Source organism: Cimex lectularius, unplaced genomic scaffold, assembly GCF_000648675.2.
Source record: "Cimex lectularius strain Harlan isolate CLEC.00 unplaced genomic scaffold, Clec_2.1 scaffold290, whole genome shotgun sequence".
Lineage (NCBI taxonomy): Eukaryota > Metazoa > Arthropoda > Insecta > Hemiptera > Cimicidae > Cimex > Cimex lectularius.
In genome coordinates this window covers 398479-419330 of record NW_019394207.1, presented here as the reverse complement: position 1 = coordinate 419330, position 20852 = coordinate 398479, and the positions used below count along the sequence as shown (strand labels likewise).

Below are 20852 nucleotides of genomic sequence, written 5' to 3'. Positions count from 1 at the left end.
TCCACACAGGAAACAAACACTGAGTGAGTACAAATACTTTGATTGAATCAAATTGAAATTTTTGTAAAATTTAATCAACGTTTATAAATCCCAGGCCCTGAAGATGATGTCAATAAAGATCGAACGTTGGCATGGTAAAGAATGTTTTTCTAAAACCTACGTCACATCAGACCGCATCTCACGACCTCTAAATAATCATCAAGTAACGATCACTAAACACCACACGTATAATAATAATGCTTTATTAATACAAAATGTTTACAAAACAAAAATATATGCCATAACATAAAATAACGGCATGGATAAAAACCGTCTGCCGGAGGTTGAAGCCATAACCATCAAACATACAAAAATAAAATAATAATAATACAATAATAGTAATTTAAAAAGGAAAAGGACTATTGATCATAATTGAATTCCATAATTAGATCATGACGATACAACCAAGCCTGTCATGCAAATCTGATCAATTGCAAACTGTTCATGTCATTAAGGAATTCATTTATCTGGGTTCTGTACGGGGATATCTAAATTCTGAGAGGATGGGACATACACCCAAGAAATGGATCACATCCTCCTTTCTCTGAGGTTACAAAGAGCACAGAGGGATCTCGCTTTCTCACCACGGAGTATAGTTAAGAAAGACCAACTCCCCTCTTAATTTAAACAACCAGGTCAGTTCCGTGGGTGAAAGTTCTGTATTTCTTGAATTAAGGTAGGGTGGTACTGCAGATCTTTATATAAAAGAAAACGGTAGGACTGTTCAGCCGACCGCACACACTCTTCCCAGTAACATTCATCCATCCTTTGACGTATGACCATCAACTAGGCACACCATTTATCCCGATCCTGGAAGTTAGAATCAAAAGGGCATAAGTATTTTTCCGCCAAATTAACCAAGTGCTCGATAACCTCAGACTAGAGAACGAGACAGGCAGTGAGCAGGCAGATTCTAAGTCTTGATGCAGTATCTAACATGGAGACCGAACGTGAAAACATGAACCAGGGAGGTTGAAGTCTCAATAGAAACCATGTAATTTGGTATTATGAGGGGAACCAAACAACTTCTTTGATAAAGAAATGTTGAAATTTTTCCACCAATTCCTGTCATTAAAACCCCGAAACACTGGGCACCATAGCACACAATTGAACGGCAAACCGCTTTGAATAAGGCGAGGCAACATTTTCCCCCATGGGAGGGACATTTCCCAAATTTAGCCTATGATATCCTCTCCGTAAAATGCCGAGTCATGAGTTAAAAGTTCGGAACACCAAAGGCCGTTTTTAAAAAAAGATTTATTTGCTTTAAAACATATAGAGAAGATTACAGAACAGAAAAGGCGAGGGATTCGTCAGAAGGATGTCGTACGCACGAAGATAGGGGAGAAATACGCGCTGTGTAAGATAAACGCCGGGTTTATACTTTATATGAAGTCGTAGTGCAGAGTCAGCTGGGGCAATCATCAACTCTTAACTATGCGCAGACCTTTATATTTGTAATGGTTAACGACTTCAAAAGGCCTTTATATTTACATTTCTCATTAGCAGCAAGAGACCTCATTTTCTGAACACTATGATCTTACACTTATTTAAAATGACTGTGAGGTGGATGGATTTGATTTTAAACTAAATAAAATGAGAGTTGCCTTAAATTTTGTATGTTGAGTGTTTGCGTGTGCGTATGTGATAGGTATAGAATAGAAAATAGTCTATGGATGTACAAGCATATTTACGTTATAAAATTTAGAGAGATGTAAATTAGTGTAGTAACATAAAAATAGAATATAAATTTTATACAAATGGCAATCAATTTTAAACGAATTTAATGGAGATCGTCATTGAATAGTGCTAAATAACTAAAGAACTAATGATTTGAGACCAAATTTTGTAATAAAGACGTGTCAAAATTTATTATTCTATTTTTGAAGGATATTTTCCCTTAAGGCATTTTAGTAGAGTTTGATCAATTTTCAGTTGGATATAATATAGATTTTATTTATTAAAAAAAATATTTATCTACCCTTCGAGCCGTACCCCTGTGCTACAACTATATGCTGCCTTGATCGTCTCTTTGCGGTCATGGAGTAAACCCAGGATCGTAATATTATTAGTGTTTGTTGTTTTGCATTTTATCTTCAATTAAAGCGTTAAAAATTTTACCATTTTCTTTCCGGTGTACGACAAAGTAACTTCTCCGCGGATTTAATGTCGTTACGTCGTTTTCTGCTAAAAATCTGTACGATTCTACATTATGATTTTGTTTTAAAGCTTGAAAAAGTGCCTATTTTGTCATATTTTTGTAGCTTTTGTGAAACCTGCTTCGGCCTGCACTCAAATAAGACATTTTTGGTAATATACTTTTTACCTTTTGTACAATTTTTTTCCAAGTTATTTTTTAAATAGCATTTCTCTATGTAGCACAATCATCACTGGCATTTAAATTGATCAATTTATAAAAGGTAGAAACTACATTAAACGTTTTCCAGTTGCATATTTTTTCTCTAAAATATATAGGAATTTGATTTGTTAGAAACGAATTGTATCATCCTCAAAAGCATCCTTATTTTTTTTAATGTATACAAATTTTAATGAGGCATTTAATAACACAAAATTAGAATATAAAACAATCATTTGGCATTCAAAAAAATTTATCAATTCTAAGTGCACATTGAACTTATTCAGTTCTAAGGCGATACATAAACATCAAATTTTCGATGTGCTGTTTATATAATTATACAATACAAAAGATAAAAGGAGAAGTGGATAAGCTCAGAAGTACTAGACAGCTTATGTTAAAACAACCCTCACCAAGATTAGCAAACTCACTGCTACAGTTAGAGAAGGCTAAACTAAGAAGAGTGATAGGACTGTTTACCGGTCACAGGTATCTGAGAAAACATCTACACAACACAGGGATATTTAATGAAGCTCCCATTTGCAGATTATGCAATGAGGATAAAAAACAGCTACCCACATCACTTCAAATGTGAAGCCACCTCTCAATCAAGACATAACCTGGGATACAAAGAAAACTCAGGGAAAAGAAATGTAGCAATGACAGCCAATGACCTAGTACTCCTTAAAAGAAAGATCTAAGGAACTTGGAAAATAAAATAAACCAGAAGGCTGCATTGCTTAGGGAACATAAATCCCCACTCCCTTAGTCTCCTTTCATCATCACCATAGTATTCCTAGTTTGCGTAAAAGTTTTCAATATATGTTTATATTTTCCGAACATGCGCATGGTTTGTTGTCTGATCTTTCTAGGGTTCTTAATTTAAAGTTTTAATAGACACTGATGTTCAAAAAAGGGATGAGTGCGGGAGACGACTTATTTATTTAAACGGGCAGATGCCAAACTACAATGTACTATGCATTTTGCAATAAAATCCATAAAATTGTTACTATGATAATAAATAAAATACATCTAATAGTGTTTGGTCTACTTGTGAAGATCTATCACCTAATATGTCACAGTTTTTGTTGGGGACATTGTGACAAGGGTGTTAGGGTAAAATAACAAGTATCCTACCAAATTAGCCAACTTTCAATGGAATTTTAGTATAATTATAGGATTGGATAATTCTCAATGAACATCTGTACATTCTAATACCCTTAAATGAACTTAGAGAGACTTAAATAAGTCTCTTAAAACATTCAGGTTTATGTTATTAAATATACTTCATGATATAAAATATGTTTTTGATTAAAAATTTATCTGTGTGTTTAATCAATTCATCGCTGTAAAATTTTGGTATACAATTAACCCACTCTTATTGCTACCAAGTTTATTGATGTTATAAAAACATTCATTTTTTGATTACATTATAACATTATACATAAATTTGAACTGAAATAATTGTAAATTAGAAATTAAAATTGCTGCTAAAGTTACCCTTTAAGACTATCTGTCCAATTTCATTAAATTATGAGAGAAAAAACAGACATGGGAATCTGATAGATTTTTAGTTTATTTTTTGGGTTATACATAATGCATTCTTTAAAAAGTAGACATTTTTATTTGAGAAGTTAGGCTTTTTAGTCTAATATTATTAAGGTTAAGTTAATTAAGGTTTAATATTGATTATTAAGGTTAATATTGATTAACTACGACTAATATTGGTCTATTGTGTAATCTCCATTACTGTCTAGTTTTTCGTTAAGCAGCTTTTTACCAGATACCTAAGCTTTTCTAAGGGTCCTATGTGTATCCTCCAGGGCTGGCCTTTTCCCTTCATTCATGACAATTTCTGCAAAATTTTGTTTGCTCTGAGTTTATACATACATGCCTCCAGAGTCTGCAGTGTCTCGTCAGCAGTCCTACTATTATGTTTTAGGTTTAGTAGATCTATTTTTACTTTCTGTTATGATCTTTTGATGAACTTTTTGATTGAATGTCCTAAAATATTGAACCAAGAACTTTTTTTACCCCCATTGTCTGGTGAATTGGTGCAATGCTGAGTAGCCAATTTATCAGCCTTTCTCATTGCCACCTGCTTTGTATACCCTGGTACCCAAAAAATGTTTTTGTTGTTGTTTTCTGTCTAATGTCTGGCAAGGCCAAGATGCAATCCCAAATAGCTCTGAACTTTACTACCGATGAAGTAGTTGCCTTTACTTGGCTGTCTGCGTTGATGGCTATTCTTTTGTTGGTAATATCCCACAGCATTTTGATCTCCCTGACACAGTATTTAATAATTTCTTTGCCTGAAATACAGTGGCCTATTTCCCAAGGCTTATATGAATTCTAATCCTTGATTATATTTACATTGGTACCAGCTTCTGGCCTATACTCGGTCTTGAAGCTAAGTCAGCACTAACCGGGATCCTTTTCTCCCAGTCTGCTCTATTAGGTATTTTGAATTGAAATCTCTTATCAAATCTGAATTTTTGAATTGTGCTGTTGACAAGCATCCCCAGAACCCTGTCTGAAGCTTTAATTGCTCCTGTTTATAAGGGTAGGCTATTGGAGACTTCCAGCACAGCAGTGTCTATTTCATTCTCCTCTCTGTTAATCAATTTTCTTAAAACTCTATATACAAAATATACAGATTTTTGCAGTGTGTAATATTTTATTGACCTTAATTGGGTGGCAACACAAGACATCCATTTGGACACCCCCTTCAAAAAAATTCTTTATAAGTTATACACAGAGCAAAGATGAAGCCTTTTTTTATGACTATTAAAAATCAATTGTCATCAATCAAAAAAATTAAAAAAATAAAATAACAAGTATATAATGTCATCACACCATCCATATTTTGACACATACAAACTGTCTATTGTGTAAGTAACATTCATTTTTATTGCAGATGTTATTATGGCACTGACACAAGAACAATATAAGACTGCATTGGGAATAACAAGACTGGTTAGTTTTATATATCTTCTTTTTTTTCTAAAGTCTAATGCCTTACTTAAACATTTTGGGATTTTCTACTGGTTACCAACTTTTAAAGCATTTGCAGCTATTGAGAAATTCCTCAGGTCATGAGTTGATAAGCTTGTAATTTAGTCATTACCAATCATTTTGGTCTGCATATTCTCACTGAGTTGGTCTATTAGACACACTTCAGCATTTTTCACATCTACATTGTTGGTCTGTGTGATTTCGGTGATTTCAAGGAAAGAAGAGTGGGCAGTCAGACACAAAGCCTCTTGCAACTCAGCCTAGATAGATTGTGACCTTTCTATTTTTCTTAGAGCTCACTTGTCAGCTTTGTTCTAGTAATCAGGTACCATTGTCTTTTGTGTAGGAGATCACTTGATTTTTCCTCACCTAGTTGCAGAACCCTACGCCTCGGCGTGGATAGATCAACACTGTAGCACTTAATGTGTTCCTCCATCTCTTCCTCTTGTTGGCAAAATCTACACATTGTTTCTTCTATCATCTGGTACCTTCTTAGGCTAGTGGCTCATTTGTATAGAAGACTGCTTGTGGTTTTGCCTCACCTACACTTGGATATACCAAAACAGTAGCACAGAATGTGTTCCTCAGTCTGTTCCTCTTATTAGCAAAATTTGCATATTGTTTTAGTCATATGGTAGCTTCCTAGGCTAATAGTTCACTTGTTAGTAGAATACATGAGGTTTTGCCTCACCTAGTAGCAGACCCTACGCCTGGACAGATCATCACAGTAGCACAGAATATGTTCCTCGGTCTCTTCCCCTTATTAGCAAAATTTGCAAATTTTTCTGCCCTCTGATACCTTCTTAAGCTAGTGGTTCATTTGTGAAGGAGACTGCTTGAGCTTTTGCCTCACCTTTTAGCAGAAACCTATGCCCCTGGATAGACCATCACAGTAGTACAAAATGTGTTCCTCGGTCTCTTCCTCTTGTTGGCAAAATCTGCACAATGTTTTTTCTGTCATCCCTGGCATGTTGATCCAACAGGATTTGGACTCATTAAAGATCCTCTCTTCAATGTGTCTCTTTTTGTATCAAATTTCTAGGCCACAATATGGTTCAGGGTTAGAAGTATTCATATCAACTCCATTGGTGTACTGAGTGCTCGGGAACCCCAGGACATCACCACTGACTCGAGCCAAATATTCCATGCAACTCCAAACAAATTTTGACTTCACCTCACATGTTTTTAAAGTTTTTAATGCTGTCTGACTATTAGATATTATAGCTAACTTGGTTTAGTGGATTCTAATCCTTTTCATTTCTCTGGCACAATGTTCAAATGCAAAAACCATACCATATCTTCCAAGGTTTATAATCTGTTCAGTCTTTACTCAGAAATCGTGAGATGCGGTCTGGTGTGATGTAGGTTTCAGAAAAACATTTTCTTTATCGTGCTAACGTTTCGATCTTTATTGAGATCATCTTCAGGTCTTGGGATTTACAAACATTGTTTAAATTTAACAAATACATGCAGGATATGGAAAAAAGTGAATTTATACAATACAAAAAATATTTTTTATATTCAATCAAAGGATTTCTACTCACTCAAAGTGTTTGTTTTATGCGTGAAAGATGTGCACAATAAAAAAAAATGTCTTTCTGAAACCCACATCACACCAGACTGCACCTCACGATTTCCAAATAATCATCGATTAATCACCACACATTTCTTGTTAATAGTAATGTTTATAATAATATAAATAAAAAATAAATTATAGCAATAATCACGCCCTAACTCAATTCAAAGAAACACTTCAAAATTTTTAAAGTAAAAAAAGTCATAAAACAAACACTTTGAGTGAGTAGAAATCCTTTGATTGAATATAAAAAATATTTTTTGCATTGTATAAATTCACTTTTTTCCACATCCTGCATGTATTTGTTAAATTTAAACATTGTTTGTAAATCCCAGGCCCTGAAGATGATCTCAATAAAGATCGAAACGTTGGCACGATAAAGAAAATGTTTTTCTGAAACCTACATCACACCAGACTGCATCTCACGATTTCTGAAGAATTATCAATTAACAGTCACTAATCACCACACATTTCTGTTCAGTCTTTGGATTCATTCCTAGGACTCGGACTGAATAAAAATTCTTCCTGGTTTGTGAGGCGCCAGTGTACCAGAAAAAATCAGTTGACCTAATATATTGTCACCCTGTAACTCTTCCCTCAGCTCTAGCTGTTGATTAACATGGCCCAGCCTTGTCAACGGTTGAGCCTGTAATCAGTTGCTGTAGCTTCTCCTTGAATGAGTAATACCAGTCGTAGAAGGTTGAGTAATACCCCCAAAGCTGCAGTTGGTAAGCAATGATCTAACAATGATCAGTAAAAATCATCTCAAAGTGCTTTAAATGATACTGTTGTTTTAAATTAACACATGTGCCCTGACGTTTTTTATTGTTTTTTTTTTTACTCATATGCAAAAGTATATATTATATATGTACAGTTATTTTTTATAATTTTTCAGCTGAAGGTGAACTCTTTTCTTCAGTGCAAAGTGTGTAATGAGATACTATTTTCAGCTTCTGGCTTTCTCGAACATAAATTAAGAGTCTGTGCAGAAACTGTTGTTGACATTGATGAAATTGGAAAACCTAGAAAAGTAAATACGTATTTTAATTTCTTGTTGTTTTTAGTAGTAAGTAATTAGCAAATAATATACAAAGCATAAATAAATTCATTTTCTTTCAGGTTTTATTTGTTTCTCTTTTATATCAAAAAATTTACAATATCACCAGAAGACTATCCTTTTATTGTATTTTAGTTTGGTTTGTCCCTTTTATCCCAGCATAAAATATCCAGCACACTCTACTAAATCTTAAATTTCAGCTAGGCATATTTGATAAGAGAGTATTTTTATTTCCGTTGATCCCTTTTGATATCGAAAAATCTTAAAAATAGGTACTGCCTAGGACTTCAAAATGACTGAAAATGCAATATGTAACAACTTCCTTAGACAAATGAAGAAAACATTGAATAACATCTATTATACAAACTTTGGTTTTATAATTTTAGATTGTTAATAAGACTATTTCAACCCAAAGTAATTCTGAAAAACAACTTATAAATTTGGACAAGGGTGTGAAGAGGATATCCAGTAAATAAGACAGAATAAAAGTAATTATTTAAAACACTTCTATTTATTTTCAATTAAAGAAATTCTGAGTTTTAAAGTGATAATTGTTTTTTCTAGGTTGAAGAATGTCCTGTTAGTCCACAAACTCTCACTGGCCAAGAAATTATGAAACTGCCCTGCAGTAAGAATATCGCTTGTAACCTCATCAAACATTAAGTGGAGATAAACATAATGATCACAATGTCACAGCTTGATAGTAAACATTTAACCGAATCCACGTGAAAAAGACAGTTGAGAATTTTTCCAATCAAGTAAAATGTTAAAACTTGTATGCATGAGCATCACATTTTAGACATGCAATAGGTTGAATAACAATTTTTAATTGTTAAACTTTATTTTTGAATGGCTGTGGCTAATGTAAAGTAAATTGCAAGCTATGTGTTTTAACACCTCATTCTGCTTTCTTTAATCACTTAAAAATAAGCCAAAATCCTTTCTGTATAATTCACCCATCTTGTTATAGACATCACTAAATTTTATTTTTTTGATTAGTTTTCCTCAGCTATTTTACAAACTGTCATTATTATGCTTTTTCCAGAAACTACAGTAGCTTGATCATGAAAAATGAAATTATTAGTTGTTAACATAAATCATATACTATAATATTTAATTTTGTTGAAAGGTTTAAAATTGTCTACTGTGAAAGTAATGTGAGATTTGGATTTGAATTTATATAGGCTCAAGTCTGCACATACAAAATACAAACATGTGCAGTGTTGAGCCTATTCACTTCTCATAGTCCCCTGACAATTCCAGATTTGGCTATTTACAGTAAGGTGCAGGTTTTGTAATAAAAGTTTAATATTTACTTGAACCAAGATCATTTTAAGGATTGTAAAGCAAGTTTTTATTTTCTGTATTTGTAAATGTTTTAAAAGTTATAAATATGTTTAAAGAAATGTAATTCATACAGTATTGTACAAAATATACTTTTTAATAAACTGTTTATTTTGTCTTATGTAACAATTCATAATTTTTTGAAGTATTAGGCCATTTAATAATTAAACTGTAACTAATCTTTTTAACAACAGAACCTAACAGGCAAGCACATTTCAATATAAACTGTTCAATAACAAAATAAATTGGTACGACCGAAATATTCATATTGCTTTAAATATTAATAAACATGATTTTATATTTTAAAAAATCACAGATAAGGTCAATTTAAAAGAAAACCAGTTCTTTTTTCAAGTTTTTAAGGTATATATACGTAAGTCCTAATGAAGCATCATATATTCCTCAATTATAAGTTGACATAGGAACTGACTGTTTTCTTTCTTTTCAAACCTTACCCAAAAATCTTTAATACAAAATTATAACATTAAAGACTGATATAAATTATGTAGAGATACTATGCATGGAAAAAAGTTACTATTGCACATGAACCATTAAAAATTAAAATGTGATAACACATGCAAAAAAAATAAATGTCTAACAATTATTATTAAATTAATTACTTATTTCATCATTTGGCATTAATACTTTTTTTAAACAAATTAATCCTCTTCACTCTCTTCTGAAGATTCATTGCCACCACCAAATTCATAATCAGCATCTTCATCATCATCATCGTCGTCGTCGTCATCGTCATCGCCACCGTTGAACTGATGGCTTCCTTAAAATCATAAAATTATAAAAATAAAAGAAATTTACAAAGATTATTTCAAATCTTACTAGAATAAGATATATCGTAATCATAATCATCGTCGTCATCATCATCGTAACGGTTGCCCTGACGTCCAAATTTATGGGAACGGGCTGAAAAAATTGTTATAAGTAATTTACACAAAACAAAAAATTTAGGAAAGGTGAAAATAATTCAACGCAAATCTTTGATAAGGGGAAGGGATTTTTCAAACTTTTAAAAAATTACAATTACTACTGTAAGTATACAAATTTAATGACATTTTTTTAATATTTAAAAAGAAAAAGTCAACTGAGGAAATCATATTATTTAGGCTCTAATGATGGCAACAGTTAGAGAGGCACTGCAAGGCGGAAGACGCGTAGTATTTGTTCTTGTTTTGCAAAAATAGTCTTTTAAGTATTTTTGCGTACCTATTCAATTCTGTTATTACTCCCTTAAATTTGGGGGCCACCCCATGTCAATTAAGGGTTGAAAGTGCGCAGAACGGAGAACACCGAAGAAAAATGCACACAACGAAGACGACAAATTGAAATCGAGTGGCCTAGGGAGGCTCGCCTTTCTTTGCAAGTATTAGATGAGGAGGCAAACCCAGAGCTGGAGAGAAAACTGTCATACTCACCAATTTTGTAAATAGTCATTGAAGGCAAGGAAATGACAAGACTTATCACCCAAAATGGTTGGTTTTCTCTGTTTAATTACTTAAAGGATGTGGAAACCCCCTGGACTCTTTTTCCAGAGTCAACAAAACCAAGAACGTGATGTAATGGATTTAGGAGTTGTAAAATTGTAAATGATGCAGATAAGACAACATTTAGAAAATCATCTACACAAAACATTGCTCACTGGATCAGCCAGTTGGTATGTCAAGTGTATAAATGATACTCAATCCTGGGAAAAGTTGAGAACATCTTTATTGGGTGAATTGTATGTATCCTAAATTAGATTCTAAGAAGATAAACGAAGTGTTGACTTTCGACACCCTGGACATGATGAAACTGAATTTCTGTATAAAACATTGGCCATTGCCAAGCAGGGAAAAGTCGAGTTAAAATGTATCTTCAAGTACGTTATAGAAAATATTGGCAACAACCCGCAAGGCTGTGTTATGGGGTGCATTGACCATAAGAGAATTTCAGGAGAAACTTAACATGTACAAAAGTTTGACAAAGGCACAAAAAAAATAAAAGAAGCATGAAACTAGATGAGACAACGGCCAGGTAAAGCCCCAAGATTTCCCGATAGGCGACAAGACCAAAATATGTTATTGTGGGGCAAAGACTCATGAATCTCGAATATGTCCAGAAAAGAAACTATTTTCAATACTTGATCTAAAAAATGGCTACTTCCATGTACCTGTGGATGAAAATAGTCGTGAATACACCTTGTTTGTGACACATAACGGACAATAAGAGTAATTTTTGAGAACACCATTCGAACTCAGCAACTCGCCTTTGGCATTTGTGTGATCTGTAAATAGTTTTTATATGATATGATACAAAAAGGGGGGGGGCTTCTTCTCTATATAGACGGCTTGATTATCCCAGCACAAGATGAGAATGAAGCTGTAAAGAAGTTGAAGTTGGTTCTGCAAAGATGTGAAGAATATGGTTTGAAGATAAATTGGAAAAAATGTTCTTTCTTCAAATTATCGGCAGTAATCCTGGGACATAGAATTGTTTCAACCACATTTCACCCTCAGATGATAAAATAGTTGTGGCTAAAATGAATCTAATTCCACATACAAAGAAACAAGTACACAGTTTCCTTGGTTAGTTTATTAAGAGTTATGCCCTTACAGCTAGGCTGTAATCAAAATTGAAAAGATCACACATTTGTTTTTGGAGATGGACAGAGTCTCGCCTTTGAACAATTAAAGACAAAATTAATTTGCGACCCAGTGTTAAAAATATTTGATTCAAATGCCCAGATAGAATTATATACCAATGGGAGTTCATTTGGTTATGGAGCCGTGTTAATGCAGATTGACCAAAACAACCAGAAACTTCATCCAGTTGCCTACATGAGCAACAAACTTCTCAAGAACAAGAATGGATTTCCAGGATGGCCGGGTTGTGGGGAGAGAACATCACCAGCGGGTGTGCCTACCAGGCTAGCCGTAGAGGAGGAAATGTTGTCAAAGGATTCTAAAGACAACGACAATTTTTGTGCAAAGACACACAGTTTTTGTTCTTGTTTTGCAACAATAAAATGTTTTATGTACCTATCCAATTCAGTTTTTGTAAATGATGGTTCTACTCACAGATAGTTATTTAAATGATCCGGATTTCAAGCATTATACATTCAACATTAGGTTGAAGAAGTTATAAACACATCTCTCAACGTGAATTATAACTGTTAGAGGGTTCACTCTTACAATTCATGTTAAGAGTGGTACTTGAACAAACAAAGCACTTACAAAAAGTGAATCTACATACTCACCCCACCTTCATAATTTTTATTTAATTCAGTTACTACCCCCCACATATATAAGCCATCTCCTGTTTTTAAAATCAATTTAGTATGAAAACTGAATTAATACAAACTATTTCACATGATTCTGCACCCTTGGGGCAAAATTGCTTTTCAGAATTGAGATTTTAAGGATTAGATCTTTGGTACAAATTCAATTTTTGTAATAACATTTTTTGCATCAAATTCAATATAGCTGTCCTAGTACTTAAGTTTTTTAATTTATGTAATTATACATTCACTTTTTGGTGACATCTCATTAGATACCAACACTTATTTAGTTTTTAAAATTTGGCTTATTCAGTTTTGCCCAACGGTGGAGAATTAATATACAAGAGAATCCATATTATTATTATTATTATAGTTTTTTTATTATTATTATTTTTATTTATTTATTTATTTATTTTTTGGCATCACGATTTAGGTGTTAACATGGCACCAATAACTGAAATGTAAAGGACCAGGGTTCAAATCCAGCAGCGCCCTGCTGCATTCAAACCAGACATACTTACAGTTTTTTTTGTTTTTTTTTCAAAAACACCGGCACCCCGAGTGTTAATATAACCTTATAGTTGAAATGCCCACGTAAAAAAAAAATAATAATAATAAATAAATAAAATCAGTTGTTTTACACTCAACATGCAGATTTTACTACATTTAACATAATAAATACAGTGAATAATAGTTTCATAATACAATAATTGTTTTATGCAAATACATACTTGACATGCTCAGGTCTTTGGTTTGTGATGTTTCAAAGCCACACTTAGGACAAGGAATTGGTTTATTTTTATCATATTTAAAACCTTTCCTACGAGCATGATCATCGCAATAACATGTCTTACACCTCAGACAAGAATACTGTCCTAATTTGTTACAAGACTGGCCTGAAAAATACCAAACAGTGATTTTATAAAATAATTTCATTTTGTTTAAAAAGAATACGGACATTTATAATTTTCAGATTCTAAAACTTGGCATGATGCTTGATGTTCAAATTGATCATCCTCGCAAAGAAACGATGAACAAAATGAACATTTAAATATTCTACCGCCATGATCCCAGACACCTCTTTCACACTCAATACAGATAGCTTCTTGTAAAGGACATGTGCAAGCATGTGAGGTGAGACATTTTCGACCATGGCAAATCCAGGCCTCACAAAAATCACATATTGCACCCTGAAATTGAAAACTGATTAACAATATGTTTAAAACAATTTATCCTAATAATTTTCTGCACATTTTCATTAATAAAACTCATTTCTTTATTGTGTACATTATTGTATAAAATCATATTCATATCCTATAATTTAAACAATGTTTATAAATCCCCTGGCCATGAAGATGAATGATCTCACTAAAGATCGAAACGTTGGCACGAAAAAGAAAATATTTTTCTACATCTACATCACACCAGACCGCGTTCTCTAAATAATCATTAATTAACTGTCATTAAATACTACACATACTTCAAAGTAAACATACATAAATTAACTAATTACCCACAAAACTGATTGCAGTCTATTTTTGCTCATTTTATTCTTTTGTTGACAAAAAATATTATCCCTTATCTTATTATTGTATTCTCTTAATATATAATTACGGGGAAAATAATTAGAATTTTATCTAAAACGTATGATTCAGCACAAATAAACATAAGTTAACAAGCTCTCAAAAAGCATCAACATTACTGAGGGGTTTTTGCAAGGGGAGCCCCTTTGTCCTATGTTGTTTTCATTTATCATAACAGATAGACATGACGTTTTTGAGAGAAAGCTTATCTCATTATATGCCGATGATCTTGTCATGCTTAGCAAACTTTTGCGCCCATTTACGGAATAAACTTCATGTACTGGGTAAATATTTAAATGCTTTGACTGCTAAACATGTATTAATTCCAGACTTGTAGGAACCCTGGTCAGGGAATTAAGCCTTTGTAGCCAAATTGTAGAGTATTTTAACAATTACATTTACCCAGGCATACCTATTTCCAACAACGGTTTATTGTCACATGCAGTCAATCATGCAATCATTAAAACAAATATGGCAGCCAGTTCAGCATTGGCTCTTTTCAGTAGATGTAAAATGAGATCTTGAGGAGTTCAGATAATCTAGGGCTTTGCTCAAAAATGTTTTAATGTTTGGAGCCACTATTCAGGGTTTACATTATACTACAGGATGATTATTTTAACACCTAAAGCGCCATGGACTCCCTGCATACCTCACCCTCAGGCCAAAATGATATTTTTGGTTTTTGGTTCCCTTAGGGGATAAATAACTTTTTAAATTCTATTCTAAATTATCAATACTTTTGTTAAAGCATTGATCTTTCCTTGTTTCTTCAACAACAAATGCACCAATTTTTCAAAAAACATTAACCATCCATGGCATGAGAGGCCGGTTTTTTAATGTTCCTTCCCCTAGCGCCAAGCAGACCCACCTCGGCGGTCCACCTGGCAAAAAGAATATTTAATTTTAATTATTTATTTAGTGGCAAAAAGAAATGCTAAAACTAAAAAAATAGAAAAAAATATTACAAGAAAAAAATGCTAATAAATAAATTTTTAAGATTCACAAAAAAATAGGTGTATAACTAGTAAAAGGGAAAATAGGAGACTTTTTCAAGAACATACAATATGAAATAATTAAGAATAAGATACTGAAATCTTATAGAAAACCTAGTACTTGGCTATGTGCACATAACTAGTTGTATTAATTACAAAAAAGGTTCTGGAATGAGAAAAAGTAGCATTAAAATCAAAAAATAATTTTGAAAAAATACATCCTAGAAGAAATCTAATCGGCTAATGTGTTCGGGATTTTGTTCGAGGCCAGAACAGTCCAAAACATGCATTGAAACAAGGGGAAAGTGGTACTATGGCCACAATGCCCACAGACTTCAGACTGTTGGTGCTTTACGTGCTAAAAAGTTGCTACTCTGTCATATGCTGTTAGGCTTGAAATTAGAGACTGTACTCTGGCAAGGGATAACTTGAGCATTAGGTTGGCTGAAGCGGGGGCAATGGAAGAGTTTAGACCACCCTGGAAATAGATGAAAAATTTCTTCTTTCTTTTAAGCCTTTGTGTCGAAGGTGTGTTAAATGAAATTATAGTAATCCGACGTTTCAGCATCCTGTGCCATTTCAAGAACTATTTTATTTCTTAAAATTATATAAATTTTTGAAAAATTAAGGAGGGTTTCAACAAAAATTGAAAACAATGAATTAAAAAATTGAAAATAGCACAGGATGCCAAAACACTGAAAAACTATAATTTTATTTAAAAACACCTTCAACACAAGGGCCTAAATTTTTTTTAAATCTATAAACAGAAAAAAGGACAACGAAGAAAAGAAGAATAAATACCCTGAAAAAGTTTTAAAAAGATAATAGGAAAGTCTTTGTTAAAGCACTCAGTGTCTCTGGTGGAGCATCTCAGGATAACAGATGTTGCCTACAATATTTCAAGTCTTTTATAAAGTCAACCATCTCCTGCATGGTTAGGAATATTTTACTGTAGGACCTCACATGCAAAGCTATTTTGTTAAATCTCTCAAAATTGTTTAAAAAAATTACCAAATCAATTCCTTATTTCACTGTATTTCCGATAGAACACATGTACTAACTAAAAGCTTAAATTATATACTAAAATCTAATAAAAACAGTACAAAATAAATACATACCACCATTCGCATTCCTGTAGTAAAAACTCCAGGATGTTTGACAACACAGTCGCCTGTTTTTAATAAGCACTTCACTTTTCCGCAGTGTGCGCATAACGGTAGTCTTTGAACACTACTACAGAAGTAGCAGAATGCTCTGTTTTTTTGTTTCCTGCAATTTATATAGAATAATTTGGTATTGTTGCAAAGAGAAAATAAATGTCAGAGGAATATTGTTTTTGAAAACACTGATCTAAGAAGAAAATAACTAAGTTCATTAAATATCTTTAATTTATTAGACAAGATTGTTATTGTTTATAATCAATTAAAAATAACAGCAACAAAGTTTGCAAAACATTTCCTCTTTCTTAGTACCCTAAACTGCAAAAAGTTTATGACAAATTCTCTATCAGTAGTAAGTAAAATAAATAATCATACATACATTGCTATTGATTATCTTCGAAATGACAAATATTTTCACCAAACTAATTGAACTTATCCCCCCTTTTTTAATATTTAAATGTAGATGCTTACATATTTCATCAATGTTTCAATATTTTATTCAATATAGAAAAATTATGGCTACATATTAGCACTATAATTACATATAGTAATCACCTTTTGCATTTGTCACATTCCTGGAACAAAAGAAAATAATATTTTATTTTGCTAGTGTTAAAGTGCAAAATTAATTTTAATATTAAAATAAATTTTATAATATTAAACAATAGTCCATTCTTTGTAATGATCTTTTTTTCCAACTATATTTCAATATGTGGTTTTGAAGTATTGCAAAATGAGTACAATTGCAACTTTTAATTTTAGTGCTGCTGAAAATAATGGTGTTCCACTGATATGTTTGTAACAAATATAATTCATTTACACATTCCATATACTCTTCAAAGTTATTCAATATTTTTTTTTTAAAACAAAATTTGAACATTTCGCAGAGGAAGTAAAGACTTTTGATGTGAGATTTCTCCGTGTGGTTTGCATGGTGATAAACCTGCAAGTTGGTTTACCGATCATTTTTGTCTGCCTATCCTCGCAGTAGGGTCTGAAATTTAATTATTTAAAATAAATTTAAATAAACTGAAATCAGACCCAACACTGAAGATTGCATCGTACAGACCAACACAGCTAAGATAATCTGACAAAAAGTGATTGGAAACCATTATTGTTGGGTGGTCTGCAATGTTTTGAACAACAGCCAGCAAGTATACCAATTTTGATCATCCCAGTCTTCTTATTCTTGCTATTTTGTAGTCTGTATTTCTGCTTTTCATTATAGATAGTAAGATTCAAATGTAAATAAATTGTAATTGAATAAATAAATGGTAAATATAAATAAATTGTTTTTCAGACGACTTATTAGTTTCTTCCACAACTTTACAATGAAGAAGCTTTTAATATCAGAGCATAAAATCATGTAAAACCTATTTTAAATACTAAGCTGATTTCTGTTCAAACATAAAAATCATCACAAACAATGAAAAGTAGGTAAATTTCTTCTTGCTAAGATTTTTCCTTTCCTTTTTATGTCCAGGGTTGGTGAAGAAATGATTACCAAGATCAGCCTTCCCTCTTGAAGAGGGACCTGTGGAACAGGCCGAAATGCAAAATGTCACACCGCACCCAAGCCCTTGGGCAGGAGTCAACGCCCTCATCCAAGGCATCACAAACTGTGAATCCAACTAATCAACCTGGTTGAGCCCACGGTATAAGAAGGGCCCGTACAAGAGACCATCAGAGCAAGATTCAGTGTAAGATTCAAAGTCAGAACCGGAGTTAGTGTCAGATAGATGGAGAATTAGATCAACCATCACCTGAGTTCGGAGGTTAGGTCTTCTCGAAAAGTGCCTCCAGCGATCCTCCGCCTTCAGCAACTATGACCCAGCCTCATCCAGCAACGTTCCTCCCTTGCAGACTGTACGCTGAACAATAAAACTGATTGTTAACCGTGGGTAACCTTTTAAACTAGAACATTAATTCAAATAAGCCCTTTTGTCATATAAGACCATTCAACCTTTTTTGGATGAACTCTATACATCATAGAAAGTGAAAACTGGCAACAATAGGTAAAAGCAATAAATAAATCACAACTGGCAGACGGATTGTGATCCATGCCTGTATTACGCGTTGCTAATAACCATTGTTGTATTTGTAGAAATAAAAAACATATATTAAAAAAAAAATCAACGGCTGATCTTGGCGATTTTTTTTTTTTTTTTAGTTCATTTTCTGGAAATAAAGAGTAGATCTATTTCAATAATCCTGCCTGCTAAACAATGTATTAACTGGGTAACTTATCCTACTAAGGCAAGAATGTTCAATGTGAATGTCTAAGGCTGGCCATATATGTTACAGTTTGACTGGACGTTGAACCTGTGGGCAAGTGGTACAGTACCTACACAGGTAACGAGCTCATACATGGTATAGTAAATCTGGAAGTAAACCACATGTTTAGCTTATTGGTCATGGCTTCTCACGACAAGATGACAATCAAGCTGACTATTGAAACCTGTGCAGGCGACAGATGGGTCCCTTACGCACACTCTATGACAACTGTGCAGGTAGAAAGAATTGAATTTGATCCGTTCTACATTACCTGAACAGGTCTCAATACCTGCACAGTTTCACCAGAAGTCACATTCCTGTTTATCAGTACAGGTAAATGTGTATGGTCTTTTTGACAACCAAAATTCACTTCTTTCTATACCAAATATTTAATAAAATAAATGTTTTTGTCTACAAAAGCCCAGAGAGGGAATGAATGTTGCATCTCCGTGTAATCTTACTTCTAGGAATTTCAGCAATTGTGAATACAATCATTTAAATAAATACCTAGAAAACACTTTTCTTACAATATAATTATATTAAAAATCAAGTGGCTTGATTTGGCCGGTTTATATTTTAAAAAATATATACCATTGTTGCATTGCAGGGAAACTTTCCAAAATCCAAATTCTCCCTTGCAGTCCTGATTCCTTTCTGCCTCTGTTTCTGCTTCTCAGCCTTCTTTCTCTGCCCAGTCTTTTTGTTCGGCATCTTTCCCAGGTAGAACTTCTATGCCAAAAGTATAAAAGAATCGTATGAGGGGTCAAGATAAAATGCCAGGAAGCGTGGACAACACGTGACGTTTTGATTGGATTAGAGGTTGAAACTTGAAATTGAAACCTCCAGACTCCAGAACGTGTTTGCAAAAGACCTACGTTCCGATGTGAACCGGATCAACTGAACAGCTCATTGCGCGCACTGTTCATCGTTCCTGAACAGTTCTACATCATACGTACAGCCTCTCTACCATATATGAAAATGGCTGTTTTTAATTATTTTAATATTTATTTTTACCGTAGGACAATGTACAAAGATTAATAAAACCTTAGGTAAAAATAATTTTTTATTATAAAATTAATTGTTTTCATTTTTTTATTTTTTTTTTATAAAATAATTTTTATTTTGTGTTTTTATTATTCAATGAAGTAATAAGCGTTACAACTTAAGCCAGCAAATGCTATAACTTTTTTTAAAATTAAAAATGTTAGTTTTAGCATTTATCGAAATAATTTCTCATTGGAACAAGAAACGGTTCGTGGGCGTGCAAATTAGATCTCAACATTCGTTTATCTCTATCCAAAAAACCTCTGAATCCAAATTTTAGATAAATCGGAAGTTTTTATTTTTATTTTATTTTATTTTTTTATATATATTAAGACTCCACCGATCTGCGGGAAACTTTACAAGGGGTTTAGAACTCAATAAACATCACGAAATGGCAGAAATGTCTGCGGGTAAAACGGGAAATCCAAAAACACAACATTTCAGGATTGCGACTTTGGAGTTTAGACCTTTCGTACAAATTTTATTTTGGTATTAACTTTTTTTATTGCCCTCACATTTCATCAAATTCAATCTTGTTAAATAGTAATTTGGAGATCGTGAGATGCGGTCTGGTGTGACGTGGGTTTTAGAAAAACATTTTCTTTATCGTGCCAACGTTTCGACCTTTATTAAGATGATCTTCAGGGCTCAAAGTGTTTGTTTTCTGTGTAGATGTGTCATTCCTGTGTGTCGTGTTGAGAGTGCACATTATGCACCGACACTTATCTTAGTTTTTTAACACAATTTGAGGTTACTTCTCGATTATTGTACAAATACTTATGCAGTTATACATGTAGAAACTTCATTTTACAGATATAAACTTTTTAAAATAATAATGGAAAAAATAAATTAATTAACTGCGCTCCCGTTTCCGAAAATCCCAATGATGACAACTTTGAAACCACTCCACCGATCCACAGGGAACTTCAAACTACATTCCTGTAGTTTTTGTTGATTTCATTCTTATTTTTCTCACTTCTAATGCTATAAAATTTTAATAATGTTGGCACAGCCTAAATGAAGAAATGTTCTTATTTCCAACGGTTATAATAACTTAATTCACTAATCTCGTGGTCCGCTTGACCAATTAATATAGTTGAGATAAAAAAGTCAATGGCACGAGCGGGATTCGAACCTACGA

The 20852-nt window shown here is 33.0% G+C and overlaps 1 protein-coding gene across 2 annotated transcripts; it reads right to left on the bottom strand.

The window, feature by feature from the left end:
• Positions 1 to 7832: 7832 nt before the first annotated feature.
• LOC106668554 (zinc finger protein 330 homolog) lies at positions 7833 to 19526 on the bottom strand. 2 transcript variants are annotated; one of them, XM_014397414.2, is made up of 8 exons: positions 19259 to 19526; positions 16949 to 16968; positions 16352 to 16502; positions 13617 to 13848; positions 13390 to 13554; positions 10225 to 10308; positions 10008 to 10165; positions 7833 to 8008 (listed from the first exon to the last, which is right to left on the bottom strand). In XM_014397414.2, the coding sequence occupies exons 1-7, from the start codon at positions 19376 to 19378 to the stop codon at positions 10047 to 10049; spliced, it is 891 nt and encodes a 296-aa protein (XP_014252900.1). In that variant the 5' UTR covers positions 19379 to 19526; the 3' UTR covers positions 7833 to 8008; positions 10008 to 10046. The 2 variants fall into 2 exon arrangements, with proteins under 2 accessions (XP_014252900.1, XP_014252901.1); XM_014397415.2 differs by having other exon boundaries at positions 10033 to 10165.
• Between the last annotated feature and the right edge of the window lie 1326 nt (positions 19527 to 20852).

Coding starts and splice junctions, on each gene's coding strand:
- LOC106668554 (XM_014397414.2), bottom strand. CDS start 19,378: ATGCCGAACAAAAAGACTGGGCAGAGAAAGAAGGCTGAGAAGCAGAAA. Junction 16,503..16,948: donor GAATGTGACAAATGCAAAAG/GTGATTACTATA, acceptor TATAAATTGCAG/GAAACAAAAAAACAGAGCAT. Junction 10,166..10,224: donor TTACGATATATCTTATTCTA/GTAAGATTTGAA, acceptor TATGATTTTAAG/GAAGCCATCAGTTCAACGGT.